The sequence below is a fragment of the Heterodontus francisci genome, chromosome 29 (genome assembly GCF_036365525.1).
Source record: "Heterodontus francisci isolate sHetFra1 chromosome 29, sHetFra1.hap1, whole genome shotgun sequence".
In the NCBI taxonomy this organism is placed as follows: Eukaryota; Metazoa; Chordata; class Chondrichthyes; order Heterodontiformes; family Heterodontidae; genus Heterodontus; species Heterodontus francisci.
The window spans coordinates 10,630,029-10,653,198 of record NC_090399.1 but is presented as its reverse complement, the minus strand read 5'-3'; the positions used below and the strand labels follow the sequence as shown (position 1 = coordinate 10,653,198).

At 45.9% G+C, this 23,170-nt stretch overlaps 2 protein-coding genes across 2 annotated transcripts; both read right to left on the bottom strand.

Annotated features, from left to right (window-relative positions):
- Nucleotides 1-219: 219 nt before the first annotated feature.
- Nucleotides 220-11,841, bottom strand: LOC137345678 (ribosome-binding protein 1-like). The gene is made up of 5 exons (XM_068008942.1): nucleotides 11,650-11,841; nucleotides 5,091-7,253; nucleotides 2,274-2,398; nucleotides 1,205-1,327; nucleotides 220-223 (listed from the first exon to the last, which is right to left on the bottom strand). Exons 1-5 carry the CDS (start codon nucleotides 11,839-11,841, stop codon nucleotides 220-222), a joined length of 2,607 nt encoding a protein of 868 aa, XP_067865043.1.
- Nucleotides 11,842-15,696: 3,855 nt separating this feature from the next.
- LOC137346114 (prostaglandin E synthase-like) lies at nucleotides 15,697-20,855 on the bottom strand. Its single transcript, XM_068009423.1, has 3 exons — nucleotides 20,723-20,855; nucleotides 18,672-18,754; nucleotides 15,697-17,529 (listed from the first exon to the last, which is right to left on the bottom strand). The coding sequence occupies exons 1-3, from the start codon at nucleotides 20,837-20,839 to the stop codon at nucleotides 17,280-17,282; spliced, it is 450 nt and encodes a 149-aa protein (XP_067865524.1). The 5' UTR covers nucleotides 20,840-20,855; the 3' UTR covers nucleotides 15,697-17,279.
- Nucleotides 20,856-23,170: the final 2,315 nt, after the last annotated feature.

Here is a 23,170-nt window from a genome sequence, read left to right as displayed (position 1 = left end):
TACAAACAGCAAGGGTCCCAGCACCGATCCCTGTGGTACACCACTGGTCACAGGCTTCCACTCGCAAAAACAGCCCTCGACCATCACCCTCTGCCTCCTGCCACTAAGCCAATTTTGGATCCAATTTGCCAAATTGCCCTGGATCCCAATGGGCTCTTACCTTCTTAACAAATCTCCCATGTGGGACCTTATCAAAGCCTTACTGAAGTCCATGTACTACTAGCTGTAGTAAAAGATAAAACATAAGTCCAGAAATGCAGAAAAGTGAACAGCTCTGTCCGAAAGCAAAAACACAAAAAACAAGTTTAAGACCGGCACATGGTAAAAAAGAACAATCAAAATGGGGGCCGTGATCTGAAATTGTCGAACTCAATGTTGAGTCCAGAAGGCATTAGAGTGACTAATTGGAAGATGAGGTGCTGTTCCTTGAGCTTACATTGAGCTTCACTGGAACACTAAACAGGCCAAGGACAGAAAGGTGGGCGTGAGAGCAGGGTGGTGAATCGAATTTCTCCATCTACTCTATCAAAGCCCCTCATCAATTTGGAAATCTTTATAACTTCACCACTCAAGCTTGTCTATTCCGTGGAGAACAGGCCTAGTTTTTCCAACTTCTTCTCATAACTGAAGTTCCTCTGGTGACATCTTGGAAAACCTCCTCTGAACCCTTTATAATGTCTTTACATCTTTCCTACGTGGGGCAGGGGGTGTCAGTTAGCTAAAGTTTAATACAGAAAGACACCAACAGTGTGGGTTCAATCCCCACACTTGTAGAGTGGTGACCCTCACGCTATACATTACCAACTCTCTCTCTCTCTAATAGAGAGGAATGCCTATGGTCCTTTAGGACTACAGCCAGAACAACAATATCTTTCCTGAAGTGTGATGTCCTGTATTGTCCACAATACTCCAGCTGAGGCCTAACCAATAATTTAGAAAGTTCTAGCTGTCTGCTTCACGTCTTCTACATGCAGTTGGGATTCTATTGATGGGGAGGGGCTTGCCAACCCCTGCAGGATTGCCCCGGAGCCTCCAGGAATTAAAGCTTGACCACTTTTGACCAAATTCCAGGAGATCAATCATAGGGTGCATATTTTCAATTTCTTTGAACATCTTTGTTTACTCATGATGAAAATATTGGAGGTGATTGGGTGGGGTGGTTAGAGGCACAAGGTCATGTGATGAGACCCTCCAGGAATGTTACCAAGCAGAGTTGGCAACTTTAATGAACACATGAAGGTCAGGATTATCTTCAACACTGTCAGCCATGAAACTTATTAGGATGCTGGCGGTGTGAATGGTGTTTGTGGTTGCACAAAGAACAACACTGAAGGAACACAACACTCCATGCTTTGGATTCTCTTGTCAGTTGTGGCTGTATGGGTTGCACTCATGCCTCTCTGTGAGAAAGGTTGTGGGTTCAAGCCCCACTTCAGAGACCTGAGCACAACATCTAGGCTGATACCACTACTCCACCAGTGCAACATTGAGGGAGTGCAGCACTATCAGAGGTGCTGCCTTTCAGGTGAGATGTTAAACCTGAGACCCTGTCTGCTCTCTTGGGTGAATATTAAAGATGCCATAGAGCTGTTTGGAAGAAGAGCAGAGGAATTCTCCCCTGTGTCCTCGTCAATATTTATTCCTCAACCAACATCACTTAAAAACAGATTAACTGGTCATTATCACATTGGTGTTTGCGGGAGCTTTCTGTGCGCAAATTGGCTGCTGCGTTTCCTGCATCACAACAGTGACTGTGCGTCAAGCTAAGTACAATTGTCTGTAAAGCTCTGAGGTCATGAAAGGTGCTATGTAAATGCAAGTCCTTTCTTTATGTAGGAACAACTTACAGCCAGCTGCACAAACACGAAGGGCATGGGGTAATTGGACACAGTTGAAGATGTTGACTTCAGCACAGAATGGGGAGTGAAGAAGCTGATCCTGGATTGAGCCTGATGGTCTTGGGGAACATTTCGGGGGGCGAAAGTGATTAACCCGTTGTTTTTACTATGCACGCTGCATCAAACGTGTAAGGCTGTACAGATACTGAGTGTAGCGCTGATTAACACATTGCAATCATTAAATGATACAGCACAATGAAAGGCCAGTCAGCCCATGGTGCCTATGAGAGCTCAATCCTACTCCCCTGCTCTTTGCCCACAGCTCTGCAAAGTTTTCCTTTCCAAGTATTTATCCAATTCCCTCTTTGAAAGTTTTTATTATTGAATCTGCTTCCGCTGCCCTTTCAGATTGTGACAACACACCGAATAAATTGCCTCTGGTTCTTTTCTTTAATTCTGTGTCCTATCGTTACTGACCCTTCAGCCACTAAATACAGCTTCCCCTTATTGACTCTATCTAAACCCTTCATGGTTTTGAAGATCTCGATTAAATCTCTGCTCTAAGGGAAAACAACTCTAACTTCTCCAGTCTGTCCACATTACTGAGGTCCCTCACCCCTGTTACCATTCTTGTAAACCTCCTTGGCACCTTCTCCAATGCCTTAACATCCTTCCTAAAGTGTGATGCCCAGAATTAAACACAGTCCTCCAGCTGAGGCCTAACCAGAGATTTATAAACGTTCAGCACAACATCCTTGCTTTAATTCTGTCTCCCAGGAGACCGCAACAAGGCTTGCTGAAACGTGAAGGCGACCTCGTAGCTCTTTCCAGCTGCTGAATTTCATACCTGTCGGGGTATTAGTCGGATGGTGGGTGGGGAGAAACACTTCAGGAAGTGACTAAACATGTTACAGATAATTAACAGCTCAAGGGATTAAGTTCAGTTTGTAAATGTAATTAGATTTAAAGTGCATGACCAGACCTGCCTGCAAGATTTCTTAAAGTGCGAGGCAGGGTTGTCAATGCTAAAGGGGATGTGGCTGGGTGGAGAACTGTAAGTAACTGGAAAGTTGTTTTACTTCTAGCCTCAGTGCCTGCTGATGAACTCAGCTCTTTTCACTGGTCGCTGTTGGTCTCCCAACAGGAACAAACAACTGAACGAAAAAATACCTCTGGGAACGGACACGTCCTTTGGTTGCTTGTTTCTAAATCTGAATATGTCAACAATAGCAGACAGGCTGAGACCCATAGTCCACCCTGCTTGTCCCGCACAACTCCGGAGCCTTGTGCATCACAATACACACACTGAGTCAGAAAGTGCAATTAGGGATGGGCAATAAATGCTGGCTCAGCCAGTGACGCCCACATCCCATGAATGAATATAAAAAAAAAAGTGGGGAGTTCAAGTCCCACTCCAGAGACTAGAGCACAAATTCCCAGCTGGGACTCCCAGTGCAGCACTGAGGGAGTGCTGCACTGTCAGAGGTGTCACCTCCAAAGTGTCTGCCCTCTCAGGTGGACGTAAAAGATCCCACAGCCGCTATTTTGAAGAAGAGCACTGGAGTTCTCTTGAGCTAATATTTAACCCTCAACCAGCATCACTAATAAACTGTCCACCATCTACAAGGCACAAGTCAGGAGTGTGATGGAATACTCTCCACTTATCTGGATGGGTGCAGCTCCAACAACACTCAAGAAGCTCGACACCATCCAGGACAAAGCAGCCCGCTTGATAGGCACCCCATCTACAAACATTCACTCCCTCCACCACCGAAGCACAGTGGTAGCAGTGTGTACCATCGACAAGATGCACTACAGCCACGCACCAAGGCTCCTTAGACAGCACCCTCCAAACCCGCGATCTCTACCAACTAGAAGGACAAGGGCAGCCGATGCATGGGAACACCACCGCCTGCAAGTTCCCCATCAAGTCCCACACCATCCTGACTTGGAACTATATCACCATTCCTTCACTGTCGCTGGGTCAAAATCCTGGAACTCCCTTCCCAACAGCACTGTGGGTGTACCTACCTCACATGGACTGCAGCGGTTCAAGAAGGCAGCTCACCACCACCTTCTTAAGGGAAATTAGGGATGGGTAATAAATGCTGGCCTGGCCAGCGACGCCCACATCCATTGAATGAATTAAAAAAGAATAATTTGGTCATTACCACATTGTTGTTGGCAGGAGCTTGCTGTGTGAAAATTATTTCCTGAGTGTGTTTCCCATATTACAATAGTGAATGTATTTGAATTAAAATGCTTCATTGCCTGTAAGGTGCTTTGGGTCATGCTGAGGATGTGTAAAGCACTATATAAATGTAAGATCTTTCTTCTTTATTCCACACTGAAGGATCTCCTTAGTGAGTCCAAAAAAAAATAAAGTTCCAGACCAATTAAGCTGGAAGAAAATCTCGAAACTTTCTTTCTGACCCTCGAAGGTGATTTGAGATTAGCTCAGGAGGCCGCTTTGGCCCTGATTAATGTCACACGCTACCTACTGTGTAGTTTACTGTTCTGAACCTATTCTAGTATCTCTGGCATGAGAGCCCTGGGTACACATCGCTACCCAGTTACATACAGCACTGCTGCACAGAAACCAATTCCGGAATGTTCCAGAGCTCGGCACAACCACTAGGCCTCACAGATGGTAAGTGGCTGATAGGGAAAATCGGCCTATTGTTTTGCCCACAATTTTCCATCCAATAGTGTCAGTGAATAGAATCTGTGGACATTGACCTTACCACCTTTTTCAATATAGCGCAGGCTGGAAGCGAGGACCCTGATGGTGGTGCTGAGAATCAGAAATACCCCTGTGCCAATGTTCACTGCATTAGACCAGAGACTTTAACAGACTAAACCTTTTCCATCATTTGCTTCTAATTAACAGTTATTGATTAGCTGAATCTATTGATGGATGGGTCAGGAAGAATGCACACTGAGGGTCAGAGGGCAATATCTCTTGGCAATTTTAATCCTAATCGCCCATTAGAAAACTGACTGGATTGGGTGCAATGCCAGTTTTACCACACTGTCCAATTATACTCTCCATCCGATTCACAGGTTTGAGATAACTGGCAAAAAAAAGCTGGGGGGAGGGGAGGCGAGGAGAAATTTCACAGATGGTCCAAAAAGAGGAATAATGTCAAAGGTGGTTTGAAAGCAGTTGATTAGGAAGCAACGGTTCAAATATGATACAAAAGATCATAAGCAGAAAAGATATATGACCCATAACAGGTGGGAACCGTTTACCTGTTCTGAATCAGATGAACAGACGGAGGTTGCAAAGTGACGCTGATCTCTGCAGCTGACAGTGGCAGTCTCCTCAGAACGGTTTACCAGTCCCAGAGTCTCCTCAGAACGGTTTACCAGTCCCGGAGTCTCCTCGGAACGGTTTACCAGTCCCGGAGTCTCCTCAGAACGGTTTACCAGACCCGGAGTCTCCTCAGAACGGTTTACCAGTCCCGGAGTCTCCTCGGAACGGTTTACCAGTCCCGGAGTCTCCTCGGAACGGTTTACCAGTCCCGGAGTCTCCTCGGAACGGTTTACCAGTCCCGGAGTCTCCTCGGAACGGTTTACCAGTCCCGGAGTCTCCTCGGAGCGGTTTACCAGTCCCGGAGTCTCCTCGGAACGGTTTACCAGTCCCGGAGTCTCCTCGGAGCGGTTTACCAGTCCCGGAGTCTCCTCGGAACGGTTTACCAGTCCCGGAGTCTCCTCAGTGTGGCTTACCAGTCCCGGAGTCTCCTCGGAGCGGTTTACCAGTCCCGGAGTCTCCTCGGAGCGGTTTACCTGTCCCGGAGTCTCCTCGGAACGGTTTACCAGTCCCGGAGTCTCCTCGGAACGGTTTACCAGTCCCGGAGTCTCCTCGGAACGGTTTACCAGTCCCGGAGTCTCCTCGGAACGGTTTACCTGTCCCGGAGTCTCCTCGGAACGGTTTACCAGTCCCGGAGTCTCCTCGGAACGGTTTACCTGTCCCGGAGTCTCCTCAGTGTGGCTTACCAGTCCCGGAGTCTCCTCGGAGCGGTTTACCAGTCCCGGAGTCTCCTCGGAACGGTTTACCAGTCCCGGAGTCTCCTCAGTGTGGCTTACCAGTCCCGGAGTCTCCTCGGAGCGGTTTACCAGTCCCGGAGTCTCCTCGGAGCGGTTTACCTGTCCCGGAGTCTCCTCGGAACGGTTTACCAGTCCCGGAGTCTCCTCAGAGCGGTTTACCAGTCCCGGAGTCTCCTCGGAACGGTTTACCAGTCCCGGAGTCTCCTCAGTGTGGCTTACCAGTCCCGGAGTCTCCTCGGAGCGGTTTACCAGTCCCGGAGTCTCCTCAGAACGGTTTACCAGTCCCGAAGTCTCCTCGGAGCGGTTTACCAGTCCCAGAGTCTCCTCGGAGCGGTTTACCAGTCCCGGAGTCTCCTCAGAACGGTTTACCAGTCCCGGAGTCTCCTCAGAACGGTTTACCAGTCCCGGAGTCTCCTCAGAACGGTTTACCAGTCCCGGAGTCTCCTCGGAGCGGTTTACCAGTCCCGGAGTCTCCTCGGAGCGGTTTACCAGTCCCGGAGTCTCCTCAGAACGGTTTACCAGTCCCGGAGTCTCCTCGGAGCGGTTTACCAGTCCCGGAGTCTCCTCGGAGCGGTTTTCCAGTCCCGGAGTCTCCTCAGTGCGGTTTACCAGTCCCGGAGACTCCTCAGAGTGGTTTACCAGTCCCGGAGTCTCCTCAGTGCGGTTTACCAGTCCCGGAGTCTCCTCAGTGCGGTTTACCAGGCCCGGAGACTCCTCAGAACGGTTTACCAGTCCTGGAGTCTCCTCGGAGCGGTTTACCAGTCCTGGAGTCTCCTCGGAGCGGTTTTCCAGTCCCGGAGTCTCCTCAGAGCGGTTTACCAGTCCCGGAGTCTCCTCAGTGCGGTTTACCAGTCCCGGAGTCTCCTCAGAGCGGTTTACCAGTCCCGGAGTCTCCTCGGAACGGTTTACCAGTCCCGGAGACTCCTCAGAACGGTTTACCAGTCCTGGAGTCTCCTCGGAGTGGTTTACCAGTCCCGGAGTCTCCTCAGAGCGGTTTACCAGTCCCGGAGTCTCCTCAGAATGGTTTACCAGTCCCGGAGACTCCTCAGAACGGTTTACCAGTCCCGGAGTCTCCTCAGAAAGGTTTACCAGTCCCGGAGACTCCTCAGAACGGTTTACCAGTCCCAGAGACTCCTCAGAGCGGTTTACCAGTCCCGGAGACTGCTCAGAGCGGTTTACCAGTCCCGGAGACTGCTCAGAGCGGTTTACCAGTCCCAGTGTAGACATGTGATGGATGAAGCAGAGTGAGGCTGATCTCTGTAGCTGGCAGAGTCTCTTCCGTTCTCGACCTTCTTGAGCTAACCAAGGTTTTAGCATAGATCCACCTCGGAAAGCTTTACATTGTCCGGTGTCCTCTTCAGCTAACTAGGATGTTAAGCCGGAGCCAGGATCTCTTCCATCCAAAGTGTATTTTTCTCTCCCAAATGCTCGTTTATATACCTCATTTCTAGGGGACTGGTGTGTGCCAATCACTCATTTAACTGTCCAATTAGAAATGTACAGATACATGAGGTAGATCCCCTCCTATTCCTGTCCACCAGCCCTTGATGTCATCTCGTGGCTTATCTCTTGCCAGGACATCCTGTTAACCTTAGTCAGAGAGTTAGTTTAGATAAGGGGCGTACAATTCCACCATATCAAGCTCAGGACTCTCTTGTAACTGGGCTTGTGCTACAGTCACGTCTTTGGCCGAGATAACAGGCCTGTATCTGTGTCAGCCTGGCAGGCTGTTATAAATCTTTCATAATAAGAGAGATAGAGATAGAGAGAGCTATTTCTGTAATATTCAATTAATTTCTCAAGATTTTGTAGGGTCATTAGACAGCCAGAGTATTGTTACAATCTGGAGCACACTGCCTGAATGAATAGTGGAACTAGAGTCAATAGTAACTATCAAAAGGAAATTGGATAAATATTTGATAAAGGACAAATTTTCAGGCTTGTAGGGAACGTACGGGAGACTAATTGGACAGCTCTTTCAAACAGCTGGCACCGACACAATGGGCCGAATGGCCGCCTTCTTTGTTATATGATTCAATTACTATATGAGAGTACTATCAGGCAGGGCATGAAACCGGTGTTCCAGCCCATCCCGTGGGATTCGTGCCCAGCAAGTTTGATTAAAGTTACCCCCAGTGTGTCCATAGTTTGGGGATTTTCTGTTTCACACGTCAAGGTTGGATGTTCAGCGATTTTCTGTTAGTGGTTGCGTAAAGTTGAGGTAAAATACTCAATGTTTATAAGAGGAAGCTGTTCCTATTTCCAGTATCTGAGGCTGTTGAATCATTTCAACAGTCAATAAAGGGATAGCAGAAGGGGATTGCATCTGCAAGGTAGCCTACCTGAATTACAGCCTCCATTTAATTCAGTGTCAACTGTTTTTTGAATTTGTTTGTGGAACGTGGGCATCGCTGGTTAGGGCAGCATTTATTGTCCATCCCTAATTGCCCTTGAAATGAGTGGCTTGCTGGGCCATTTCAGAGTTAACCACTTGCTGTGGTTCTGGAGTCACATTTAGGCCAGACCAGTAAGGACAGCAGATTTCCATCCCAAAAGAGCATCAGTGAACCAGGTGGGTTTTTACAACAATGGCTTCATGCCCACCATTAGACTAATTCCAGATTTATTAATTGAGTTCAAATTTCACCACCTGTGGTGGTGCGATTCGAACCCAAATCCCTAGAGCATTAGCCTGGCCTCTGGATTACTAGTCTAGTGACATTACCACTACACCGCCTCCCCAAGCTGTGGCCTAGTGGATAACACTCATGGCTCCATGACATTGTATACCAGAGAAGGAGGCCATTCGGCCCATTGTGCCTGTGCCTCCCAATCCAAAGGTTGTGGGTTTGAGTCCTTCTTTAGCAATTTGAGCACAGAATCAAGGCTAATACTTCCAGTGCAACACTGATGGGGTGCCACACAGTCAGAGGTACTGTCTTTTGGTTAGCAGGTTAGAGTGAGGCCCTGACTTCCCTCTCCGGTAGATATAAATGATCCTGCAGCACTATTTCAAAATACAGGATGTCCTGGATTAATATTTACCCCACCGCCAATATCACTAGAAAAAAAGATGACCTAGTCAATCTCAGGTTGCAACCTTTCAAAAGTTCTTCATTGGCTGTAAAGCACTTTGGAATGTCCTGTGGTTGTGAAAGGTGCTGTATACATGCAACCTCTTGCCTTATTAACTATTTTAGTGAAATTTCAGAAATGTTGGTCAGGATCCATTAAGGGTATCCGCGCCGTGCTCCTGGAATTTCCTGTATCCACTGTTCCCCGGGTGAAGGAACAGGAAAACCTGTCTCATTATTTGTGCTAGTAGTAGGAACAGGCCATTCAGCCCAACCAAGCTGTGAAGACATTTTTGCTCCACTTGAGCCTCCTCCCATCTTTCCTCATTGTAACCTCTATTCCCTTCCCCTCATATGCTTATTTACATCCCCTAAAATGCATCTAAACTATTCACTTCAACCATTCCCTCTGCTAGCAAGTTCCACATTCTCACCACTCTCTGGGTAAAGAAGTTTCTTCTGAATTCCCAGTTGGATTTCTTGGTGATGATCTTATATTGATGGCCTTGAGTTATGCTCTTACCACAAGTGGAAACATTCTTTCTGTATCCACTCTATCAAAACGTTTCATAGTTTTAAAGATCTCTATTAGCTCACCCATCAGCCTTCCTTTTTCAAGAGGAAAGATAGGTATAACTTTGCATTTCTGGTATCATCCTTGCAAACCTTCTCTGCAACCTCTCCAATGCCTCTATATCTTTTTTATAACATGACAACCAGAACTACACATAGAACATCGTACTCTAAGTGTGGTCTAACCAAGGTTCAATACAGGTTTAGCTATCCCTCTAGACCTTTATAGCCACTCCAGGCGCTGCTCCACAAATCACTGGCCACCTCTAGGCGCTTACCCATTGTCTCTCGAGACAAGGTGGCCAAAGAAGAAGAAAAAGAATTCTCAAGCAGCAGATAGAAATCTCTAGACAGAGGAAATAAAAATATATGATGAGGCATTGTAATGTGGTAAGAAAGGTAATGTGGAAAGTCCCTCCCAGTACTAATTGGCATCAAAAGTTTCCTTTTTCCAGTCCCCCTGCAATTTGCATAGCAGCCACGTAGGTGTTTACTGGGACTAAGAATTGCACAAGCACGACATGAAGGATTTGCCTGTTTCTAATCCAGTCTGGTGACAAGTACATCGAATCATAGCATCATGGGATCATAGAATGTTTATGGCACAGAAAGAGGCCACTTGGCCCATCGTGTCGGTGCCAGCCAAAAAACGAGCCACCCAGTCTAGTTCGACCTTCCAGCATTTGGTCTGTAACCCTGCAGGTTAAGGCACTTGAGGTGCATATCCAGACTTCTTTTAAGTGAGTTGAGGGTTTCTGCCTCTACTACCCTTACAGGCAGTGAGTTCCAGACCCCACCACCCTCTGTGTGAAAAGTTTTTTCCTCATCTCCCCTCTAATCATTCTACTAATCCATTTTAAATCTATGCCCCCTCGTCACTGATCTCTCTGCTAAGGTGAATAGACCCTTCACCTCCACTCTATCCAGGCCCCTCACAATTTTGTTCATTTCAATCAGATCTCCCCTCAGCCTTCTCTGTTCCAAGGAGAACAACCCCAGCCTATCCAATCTTTCCTCACAGCTGCATTTTTCCAGTCCTGGCAACATCCTCGTAAATCTCCTCTGCACCCTCTCTAGTGTAATTACATCCTTTCTGTAATGAGGTGATCAGAACTGCAGACAGTACTCAAGTTGTGGCCTAACCAATGAGTTATACAGTTCCAGCGAAACCTCCCTACTCTTATATTCTATACCTCGGCTAATAAAGAAAAGGATTCCATATGCCTTCTTAACCACCTTATCAACCTATCCTGCTACCTTCAGGGATCAGTGGGCATTCACTCCAAGTTCCCTCACTTCCTCTACACCTCTCAGTATTCTCCATTAATCTTGTATTCCTTTGCCTTGTTTGACCTCTCCAAATGCATCTCCTCATATTTCTCCAGGTTCAATTCCATCCGCTGCTTTTCTGCCCATCTGAACAGTCCATCAGTATCTTCCGGCAGCCGACAGCTATCCTCCTCGCTATCTACCTCGTGGCCAATCTTTCTGTCGTCTGCAAACTTCTTGATCATGCTCCCTACATATACCACAAAAAGCAGGGGACCCAGTACTGAGTCCTGCGGAACACCACAGGAAGCAGTTCTCCAGTTGCAAAAACACCTGTCAACAATTACCCTTTGTTTCCTGCCACTGAGTCAATTTTGTATCCACCTTGCTGCATTTCCCTGGATCCCTTGGGCTATTATTGTTACTAAACAATCTTCCATGTGGGACGTTGTCAAAAGCATTACTAAAATTCACATAGATCACATCAATTACCCAACCCTCACGTATCTTCATCACTGCTTCTTCAAAAAGTTCAATCAAGTTGCTCTGACCATCATTTTCCAGTCCTCACTGGATACAGGTGTACTGCTGGAGGACTGGAGGACTGGAGGACTGTAGGACTGCTCACTTTGTTCCTCTGTTTGAAAAGGGAGCAAGGGATAGACCGAATAATTACCAGAAGCAAGCAAAATCCTCCTTTAACACTGCCACGTCTCAATAAATACTGGATGTCATGTTCAAAGTCACTGCCTGGGTGGTATTAAAGAAATAAGAAAGAAATTTTACATTTATATAGCGTCTTTCACAACCTCAGGATGTCTCAAACTTTGTAGTCAATTGAGTACTTTTTTTGAAGTGTAGTAACTGTTGCAATGTGGGAAATGTGGCACCCAATTTGTGCACAGCAAGCTCCCACAGACAAGAATGAGATGAATAAGCAGTTCATCGATATTTTCCTTCAGTGATGTTGGGTGAGCGATAGGTATTTGGCTTAGGATACTGGAGAAAATTCCGCTGCCCCTCAAAACATTGGCCATGGGATATTTTATGTGCACCTGGAAGGACAGACGAAACCTTGGTTTAACATCTCATCTGAAAGACGGTACCTCTGGCAGTGTGGTGCTCCCTCAGTATTGCACCAGAATGTCGGCCTAGGTTTTAGGTTCAAAGTGATGGAGTGAATGGCCTGTTCTATCCAGTAGCGCCTATCCTGTTTTTATCCCTCGAAAGGAAAATTGGATAAAGTTCCCAATCTCAAATCTCCCATTGACAGCATGTTGAAAATTAACCCCCTTTATTTGTTTTTCTAAATGTATTTTTTCCAACCAGACTTATGGGGTGAGATTTTACTGGCTGCCTGGAATGGGTTAGGAGGAAGAAGAGGTCAGTAAAATGCAGGGGGGTCATCGCACCCAGAGGCTTCTTGGCCCAAAGAAAGGGCCCCTGGAGGCAAAGGCCGCCTCGGCATCCACAGTGCTGCCGCTGAAGGGGTTGCCCTTCTGCTCACCAGGGCCCTTCTTCCCACACCACTCTTAGTTCTCTAATCTGCTTGACCCTGTGCCAATTTACGTGTGGCTCAGGTAACAATCAGGAGATGATTACCTTTGATGTTCTGCGTTTTAGTTTGGACCCTAACTCCTCCAATTCTCTACGCAGATCATCATTTCTGGTTCTACCAATGTCATTGGTTCCCACATGACCCACGACAAGTGGATCCGCCGCCCCCTCCCACTACCGGTTCTTCTCCAGCCGTGAGGAGATGGCGGCCTCGACAGGACCTGGGATTATCTGTTCCTGACCTCCTCATGATCCAAGAGCATAGAGTGGGAAATTGTGTAGGAAAACACGGGATGACTGGGGATGCAGAATATTCCCCTATGTGTTCCCTTTATGTGCCAGGAGCGCTACAGTGGGTAATCCCATCCCTGCCACAGAGACAAGTGACAAAGATTATTCTTGGGTCAAGGAACGTAGATTTGCTTCTTGTAAAACACTATTCCAGTGCTCTCCTGGCTAGCCTCCCTTTGTCCACCCTCTGTAAGCTTGAGCTCATCCAAATTTCTGCTGCCCATATCCTAACTTACACCATTTCCCATTGGCCCATCACCCCACTCCTCGCTGACCTACTTGGCTCCCAGACCAGAAACACCTTTATTTTAAAATTCTCATCACATGTTTTCAAATCCCACACGGCCTCGCCCCTCCCTATCTCCGTAATAACACCCAGCTCTACTACCCTCCGAGATTCGTCCAATTCTGGCCTCTTCAGCATCTCCTATTTCAATCGCTCCGTGATTGGCAGCCAAGCCTTCAGCTGCATGGGAGCTAAACTCTGGAATTCCCTCCCTAAACCTCTCCGCCTCTCTGCCCCGATTTAAGACACTCCTTATAACCTACCTCTTTGACCAAGCTTTTGGCCACCTGTCCTATTATCTTCCTGTGTGGTTCAGTGTCAAATTCTGGCTGATAAATGCTCCAGTGAATTGCCTTGGGACATTTTACTCCATTAATGGTGCCATATAAATGCTCACTGTTGTTGATTTCACAACAGGTTTATATAACTCAATTTTTCCAATAAATTTACTGAAGAGGAGGTTTACAGGACCTCCCGGGTTTGACTGCTTCACACTGGACCTCTTAGAATTTGATAAAGTGCCACATAAGAGGTTATTACACTAAATTAGAGCTCGTGGGTTTGCGGGTAATATATTAGCATGGATTGAGGATTGGTTAATGGATAAAACACGTTGCCTGGACAACGTATGTCAGCCAAGAGCGACGTCTCAATTCATTCTATCTTCGCTGCCTCCGGAGAATACTTGGCATCAAGTAGCAGGACCGTATCTCCAACACAGAAGTCCTCGAGGCGGCCAACATCCCCAGCTTATACACACTACTGAGTCAGCGGCGCTTGAGATGGCTTGGCCATGTGAGCCGCATGGATGATGGCAGGATCCCCAAAGACACATTGTTCAGCGAGCTCGCCACTGGTATCAGACCCATCGGCCGTCCATGTCTCCGCTTTAAAGACATCTGCAAACGCAACATGAAGTCCTGTGACATTGATCACAAGTCGTAGGAGTCAGTTTCCAGCGTTCGCCAGAGCTGGCGGACAGCCATAAAGGCGGGGCTAAAGTGTGGCGAGTCGAAGAGACTTAGCAGTTGGCAGGAAAAAAGACAGAAGCGCAAGGGGAGAGCCAACTGTGTAACAGCCCCGACAATCAAATTTTTCTGCAGCACCTGTGGAAGAGCCTGTCACTCTAGAATTGGCCTTTATAGCCACTCCAGGCGCTGCTCCACACACCACTGACCACCTCCAGGTGCTTACCCATTGTCTCTCGAGATAAGGAGGCCAAAGAACAAGAACAATGGATAAAAACAGAGAGGAGGAATAAACAGGTCTTTTTCAGGTTGGAAGGCTGTAACTAGTGGGGTATCTGCACAAGGATCAGTACTTGGGGCTCAGCTATTTCTAATCCCTATCAATGATTTAGATAAAAGGATCGCGTGTAATGTATCCAAGTTTGCTAATGATACAAAGTTAGGTGGAAAAGTAAGCTGTGAGGAGGGACACAATGAGGCTGTAAAGAGATATGGACAGGTTAAGTGAGTGAGCAAGAACGTGACAGATGGAATATAATGCGGGGAAATGTGAAGTTATCCACTTATGAAGGAAAAGTTAAAAAACAGAATATTTTTTGTCTTGTGAGAGATGAGGGAGTAGTGATATTCAGGAAGATCTGGGTGTCCTTGTGCGTGAATCACAGAAAGTTAGCATGCAGGTACAGCGTGCAATTAGGAAAGTAAATGGCATGCTGGCCTTTATTACAATGGGATTGGAGTATAAGAGTGAAGAAGTCTTACTGCATTTGTATAGGGCCTTGGTGAGACCACACCTGATGTACAGTTTTGGTCTCCCTATCTAAGAAAGGATATATTAGTCTTGGAGGGAGTACAACGAATGTTCCCTGTACTAGGTCCTGGGATGAAGGGGTTGTCCTATAAGGAGTTATTGAGAAGTCTGCTACTATGTTCCCTGTAATTTATAAAAATGAGAGATGATTTTATTGAAAGAAATAAGATGCTCAAGGGCTTGACAGAATAGTTGCTGAGAAAGTGTTTCCCCTGCCTGAGGAATCTGAAACACGGGGGTCACAGTCTTACACTAAGGGGTCATCCATTTAAGACTGAGATGAGGAGAAATTTCTTCACTCAAAGAGTTGTGAACCTTTGGAATTCTCTAGCTCAGAGTGCCATGGATGGTTAGTCATTGAGTATATTCAAGACAGAGATCGACAGAATTTTAGACTCTAAGTTAATTAAGGGATGATGGGGATAATGTGGGAAGGCGGAGTTTAGGTAGACAATCAGTCATGATCATATTGAATGACGAAATAGGTTCGAAGGGCCGAGTGGCCTAATTCTAGCCCGATTTATTATGTTCTTATTTACGGCTCACTGCCAATGTCTCTCAACACCAGGAATGACAGAGGAGAATGATCATACTTACAGCTTTACTTATAAATTATCATAAAGACAATCCAAGATTCCAACTTTTACAATTCATTTTTATTAAATTAAAATATAAGCATTAATAAATAAATAGAATATAAAATAGTCACAAACATAACACAATGACTTTGTACATTGAAATGACTGACATAAACTTTAAATAACAAAATCACTAACTTAATATATTTTAACAATCGTCTGGTGATCCTTACAATGATGTCAGTGGGGGTAAAAATTGGGTCGGAGAGCAAAATGAAACATCCGACCCGTATCCGCCCAGTTCCCATATTAACCAATCATGCCCATCAGGGAAACTGGTGGGATCGGGATTTAAACTCCCCCCACACTCCCCCCCCCCCGATCCCCCCCCCCCCCCTCCATCCCTCTGCCCAGACCCCGGTTTTACTCTCCATTAAAGTCAATGGAAAACAATACTGAACTTTGATGTAATACTGGTCTGCAGATGTTCCCATGGGATTTCCCAGCTAGAGTTAGGTTAAAAAACACCCCCCCACCCCATCTCTGAGGTGGAAGGAGATGGGGGAGCAAATGGTGAGGGGGCAACATTTTGAAACGCTGCTCTTCTATGGAAGAAGAGGCTGTTGCATTGGGATAGAATTTCCACTTGGCCTCCTGGGTGCAATATTGATATTGAGGACAATTCACCAGTTATAGATCACACCCAGATCACAAGGTGAGATCCCGGGTGAGATACCGATATCGGGGGCAGTCCACCCGTTATAGATCACACCCAGATCACAAGGTGAGATCCCGGGTGCGATACCGATATCGGGCGCAGTCCACCCGTTATAGATCACACCCAGATCACAAGGTGTGAATCTATCCCATTGTCTCTCACCTGCTGCTGAGGTTAGCGAGGTTAGCCTTGATATTAAACCCTTCTCCATTGATGCCATACCTCAGCTGTCAAGGCTCTAACCTTTGACATACCATCTCTAAATCTCTACCTCTCTCTCCACCTCTAAGATGCTCTCGAAAACCTACCACTTTGACCAAGTATTTGGTCACCTGTCCTACTATAGGCATTATATAAATGCAAGTTGTTGTGTCTGTTACTGCCTCCCGGTGGAGTTTCTGAGATACCTTGCCCCACTCACAGCTTTGACAAACTGCGCAGTGAGGACAATATCTGCAGTTCAAACACACAACACTCCATTAACAAACAACGTTTTCACTGAGATCGAATCGTTGAAAAATTTCTATCGAGCAAGTTCGGGTTTGTTCCAATAAAAATAAATTTAAAATTCTCCTCGCTATTTTTTGGTCTCCTCACTCGATAACTCAGCCCTCTCCCAAATAGTCATTTTTCAAGTGTGAGCATAGATGTTGAGTGGTGCTTGGCTATTCGGCATGGAGTGCCTCACAGTCAAACTGAGCCCAACATCCACTTGCACATTTAGCAGCAGAGATAACAATGGGGACGAGGAGGCTCAGCTGATTCTCCTCTCCCTAGCCCCACCCCTGCCCAAGGGCACTAAGTCCAATTGTACAACTTCTCACCTCCCCACCCATCCCCCTACCCCTGGCCCACCAAGCACCATCCATTCAGAAATCAGCTAACTCAGAACAAATGAGAGATTGAACCTGGGCTGTTTCTGGACTGAACCACTCACCACCAAACCGGGCCATCACATTTATAAATTGAGCCATTATTTCTGCCACCTTAATTTTTCATACTTGTAATAAATCACACACAGAAATTTCCAGTAAAATAAAACACCGTCAACAGGATGTATGGGTTTGTGATAACCTGTACTGAAAGGTCACTGAGGTCAGTTAACTCAATACTTTGCTGAAGACCAGGCTGTGTAGGCCACAATTTGACACCAGTCATATACCCCAGCCCCCTCACTTCACTGGCCTTCAGTCCCCAAGTTGCAGACAGTTGGAGGAACTCTTCAGTCTATGAGGGGGCACTGATCAGTTTCAAACCTCTCACCCTTCACCAGTAGGAGGCAACGCTAATCAGAATCTTGAGTGCCATGGAGAAGCATGGGATCTGCCCAACGGTGTAGGCCAGGGACCTAGTGGGAGCCTTCAGTGCAAACAGATAGGCCACGGTGTGAACCATTCTGGCCAGGAAGAAGATCCGGAAGTGGAGCCTTGCAATGGATGGAGTGGGATTCAGGAAGCAGTACAGCACACCCAGGAAAAGGAAGGGGTAGATGCACTCCATGTCATTACGATGAGCCCTGCAACGATTGAACAGAAAGAACTGGTTAGTTGAAGCTGATACACATCTGTGCCACTTGTGTACATTTCACACGTAGCCTGATGGAGCTGTGCAAGGTGCTTATTTATACAATTCACACTTGTGATGTCCAGATGAATACAAGACGGTGCTGAGGGCGAAAATAGTTAGAAAGAAACAAATTGAACTGAAAATCAATGAAGGCCACATCAAAACTGGAGTTTGAAATCTCTACTAGACAATTGGCCCATGCTGATAGAACAGTACAGCATAGAATGAGGCCATTCAGCCCATCAAGTCTGTGCTAGCTCAATAGGTTTAAAATATAGGCTTTGACTAGGACTTCCTTATTGCTGTTCTTGAGCTTCTTTCAGTTTGAAGGTATGCAGAAGAAGGTATGCACGGTGGTTCAAATCGAGTCTGATCACTATCCCATTGCGCTGTTCACATTGGCACCTGCTGCAAACTGCACGCAAGTGTTCACTAGGTGAGGATGGGGCCTGGAGAGACTTTGTTGCCCATCATGGTTGAACAGCCCATTGCCACTCTGTCTTGACAAATGATACCTTAGTGCGAACCATTGCCTTTTCCAAAGCAGGAACTGAAAGGATTTATTCGCCAAGGTCAAAGCACAGTCAAGGCGATGTCGGACTGGAGATCGGACTGCAACACTGTTGGGCTAATTCTCAGGATCATGCTTCTCTCTGAGCATGGTTTCGCCCCCCCCCGACCCCCACCACTTCACCCTCTCTTAAGACTTTGGGACTCAAGTTTGGGGTGATTTTAACCTAAATCATCAGACGGGTGTTCTGTTGGATAGGATGGAACGCTGGATTTACTGCCCTACTCAATATCACTATTCATCCACTGCAATGGAGTGTAGACTCAAGGTCCTATCAGTTTGTTAATGAGCCGATTTGGTAAAAATTGTTCCCAATTGTCCCAGTTCTCTGGGCTCTCGCCAAGTTTCAGTCAGAGCAAAGGGCAAAGGGCAGGGGAATAAGCACAAAAGAACATGGACCCAAGGCAAATTGGGCCTCATGCTCAATTCAAGTCACCTTCTTTAGCCATAATCAGGAACAAAAATACATCAGAATGTAGGTGGCGTCACTGGTTCAGCACCACCCACTGAGAGATGCTTACCTCCGGCAGCGCTCTACGTCTGGGTCGGTTCGGCAGAACTTCAGCTCTCCGTGTCTCACAGCATCTTCAGGATTAGCGAAAGCCTAGGAGACAATGGACAGTCCGGTGAGTCATGAGTTAACGTTATCAACGAGAAGAGTGCAGTTAATTAGAGGCAGTGACTTCCCCTGATCAAACTCCCAGTATATCCATCCTGCCCTCCCTTCCCCTATGACTTGCCTAGCTGCTGTAATGGTGCCACGATGCTATCATTGATTATCGTAAAAACCCATCTTGTTCACGAATGCCCTTCAGGGAAGGAAATCTGCCGTCCTTACCTGGTCTGGCCTACATGTGAGTCCAGACCCACAGCAATGTGGTTGACTGCTAACTGCCCTCTGAAATGGCCTAGCAAGCCACTTAGTTTTTAAGGGCAATTGGGGATGAGCAACAAATGCTGGCCTTACCAGTGATGCCCACATCCCATGAAAGAATAAGAAAAAAGTGTTGGTGTGAATCTCCGATGAGTTAAAGGAGTGATGCTCTTGAGAAAAATGATGCAAGAACAGACCAGTCTAAAACTGGCTGCTGCAACACCCTGGTTGGTTGATGGCGGGGGAGTCCAGGACCAGGGGTCACAATCTAAGGATAACAGGTAAGCCATTTAAGACTGAGATGAGGAGAGGTTTCTTCACACAGAGAGTGGTGAACCTGTGGAATTTTCTACCACAGAAAGCAGTTGAGGCCAAATCATTAAATATATTCAAAAAGAGTCAGATATAGTTCTTAGGGCTAAAGAGATCAAGGGATACGGGGAGAAAGCGGGAACAGGGTACTGAGTTTGGATGATCAGCCATGATCATAATGAATGGCGGTGCAGGCTCGAAGGGCCGAATGGCCTACTCCTGCTCCTATTTTCTATGTTTCTAAGTTGTCAGAATAGACACAAGCTCAGAAATTGTTGCTTCTGCTACAGCAGATGGATGTTCCTACGGGGTCCCCTCTATTTTAGCTGAAGCCTTAAGTGTTTTAAAAAATAACAGGAAAATGCCAGTGATAAATTGCAGACAACAGTGGCGACACTTTGAAATTGCTCCATTGTCTTTGAAGAGCATTGGGATGTCCCGAGGTTGTGAAAGGCGCATCAGAAATGCAAGTTCTTTCTCCCTTTCATGGTCGTACAAAGTTATTTGAAGCCAAGTAGAAATAATCTCTACTCCTAAGAACAAGACCTACCCCTTCAGGCTGATTAACAAGTGCTGGGAGTACTGCAGAACTCCTGACTCAGGTTATTGGATTACCCAGCATCATATCCTCAGGTGCATCGGTCAAAAAGGAAAGAAATTGCCTTTCTATAGCACCTTTTCACCACCGCAGGAAGTCCCAAACAGCTTTACAGCCAATTAAGTACTTTTTGAAGTGTCATCACTGCTACAACATACACAAAATTAGAAGCACAGTAAGATCCCACAAACAGCAATGAGATAAACAACCAGATCATCTGTTTCTTGTTTAGCGATGTTGGTTGAGGGGTAAATATTGGTTCAGGAAACTGGAGAAAACTCCCGTGCTCTTCTTTGAAATAAAGAATAGGGTCAGAAAGAAACTGATAGATGAACCTATTGACAATTCAAGTCACCTCTCAATGACTTTGATGAGTGGAATGGTTCAGAATAATTCTCCTCCACCTTGACTATCTTTTAACCATAATTGCTAACTCTTTTCCAGCTTTTGATCATTTACTGTAGCTTTAAATCCAGCTGCAACACATATGTTTACCAGCTTTTTCTGGTGCTGTTATTAACTTATTGCCTTTCTCCTTCTAACAGTGTAGTTAGAGATGGGGAGGTGCTGTTACTTTGTGCTGTCAACCCACTGCTGGTGACTGCTCCACCCAGCAATCAAAAGGTGGTGAAACTAGTGCAGAAAATTAAACAAACCAACATATAATGTGCAGTAAGAGGTTAAGGACTCCTTTTACACACGGCACACATTTCTGAAAAATCAGAATACTCGCACTATTTGATCTCAAAGCCAATAAAGGTCGTGCAGTTAGTAAGAACAATGATTACCTTTTTGCGCAGTCTGACCTGTCCTGTGAGGATTGCTATGGCAAACATCTTAATGAGCGAGAGGACAGCGTAGAAAATAAAGGAACAGAAGACTTCGTTCTTCAAGTTCAAAATCATCTTTGTTGGTCTGTGGTCGCGTGCAGTTGTTGTGAGTCTGGGACACAGGCCAGTTCCTTATATAGATCTCTCTCTGTGTAAAAGAGGATGTGACCAGGGCGGGGAATTGGGGGTGGGGGCGGTGGGGGGTAACGGCTGTTATGCTGTAACTCAGATGATGCAACCAGTCATAACTTGCAGCATATTTACCGCACTTAGTTATATAAGCAGATTTCATCAGATACGACAACACCTGAATGCCCATAACCCTTATATCTTGTGGTACGGTGACAGGCAGCTGTGGAGATTTTAATTAAAGAGAGAAAGGGAATTTGACCAAACCTGGAGGTAAAATCATCTAACACAACATTTCTTGTCACAGCCAGAGATTTGATTGATATTTATTGTCGATAGCTTGCTGTTATGTAGAATCATCGAACGATACAGCACAGCTGAGGCCATTTGGCCCACCATGTCCGTACTGGCTCTTTGGTAGATCGATTCAACTAATCCTACTCCCCTCCTCTTTTTCCATTTCTTTCACCTTCAATTATTTATTCAATTCTCTTTAGAAAGTTACTATTGAATCTGCTTCCACTGCCCTTTCAAGCTTTCAGAACTTAGAAGATTAAGAGGTGACTTGATTGAACCATATAAGCTACTGAGGGGTCTTGACAGGGTGGATGTGGAACAGCTGTTTCCCCTTGTGGGAGAATCTAGAACTAGGGGTCACTGTTTAAAAATAAGGGGTCGCCCATTTAAGACAGAGAAGAGGAGAAATTTTTTCACTCAGAGGGTCGTGAGTCTTTGGAATTCTCTTCCTCAAAAGGCGGTGGAAGCAGAGTCTTTGAATATTTTTAAGTCAGAGCTAGATAGATTCTTGATAAACAAGGAGGTAGAAGGTTATCGGGGATAGGTGGGGGTAATCAGTTCAGCCATGAACTTATTGAATGGCAAAGCGGGCTCGAAGGGCCGAGTGGCCTATTCCTGCTCCTAATTCATATGTTCGTGTGCACCCCAGCTGGCAACAACTGGCTGCTTAAAATAATCTTTCCTCTGATTCTTTTGCAAATGCTTTTAAATCTGTGTCCTTTGGTTTTGTTCATATTGCCTCTCCTCATTCGTCCTACCAAAATGTAACCTTTCACATTTCCAGATTTCATCAGCCCATTTCACCAGGCTATGTCCTCCTGAAGTCGGTTACTAACTTCCTCCTTATTTACTACTCCTCCGAGTTTTATATCATCTGCAGAATTTTTATTAAACCCTCAATACCCCAAGTCCAGGTTATTAATATATATCAAAAAGAGCAGTGATCCTTATACCATCCCGGGCGAACTGCTGCATACTTCTCTCCAGTCTGAGAAACAACCGTTTGCTGCTACTCTCTGCTTTCTGTCCCTTAATTAGTTTGTTCAGAAGCTTAATGCAAACTGGTGGTAATACAAACTGCTGCCCCTTCGCCAATTTTGTATCAATGCTGCAACACGACCTTTAATTTCATGGCTTAAATTTTGCTAACAAGTCTATCATGTGGTGCTTTTTGAAAGTCTATATACACATCATCCACATGACCCTCATCAAACCTCACTGTTACTTCATCAACTAACTCAATCAAGTTAGTCAAACACGATTTGCTTTTAACAAATCTGTGCTGACTTTCATTTATTAGGCCAAACTTTTCCAAATGGCAATTAAGTCTGTACCAAATTATTACATTCAAAAACTTCCCCGTCACCAATGTTAACTTGACTAGTCTACAGTTTATCCCTCACCCCTTTTATTAAACTGGAGTGTAACATTTGCAATCCTCTATTCCTCTGGCACCACCCCCAGATCCAGGGAGGATTGGAAGGTGGTGGCCTGAGCCTTCACAATTTCCACCCTCACTTCCCTCAATACCTAAGATAAATCCCAGACAGATTGGATTTTCTGCTTTGAGGACTCCCAATCTACCACGTTGGTCCTCTCATTTAGTATTCAAGTTCCACTCCAGTTCAAGTCCCACCGTAGGGCATGAGCACAAAAACCAAGACAGACTCTCCAGTGTAGTACTGAGCGGGTGCTGCACTGTCAGAGATGCTGTATTTCAGATGAGACCAAGGCCCCATCTGCCTGCTTGGATGGATGTAAAGGATTCCATGACACCATTTGGTAGAAGAGCAGGGGAGCTCTCCCCAGTGTCTTGGCCAATATTCATCCCTCAGTCAACATCACAAAAACAGATTATCTGATCATTATCACATGGCTGTTTGTGAGAGCTTGCTGTGTGCAAATTGGTTGCCACGCTTCCTACATTATAATAGTCACTACACTTCAAAAAGTACTTCATTGGCTGCAAAGCTCTTTGAG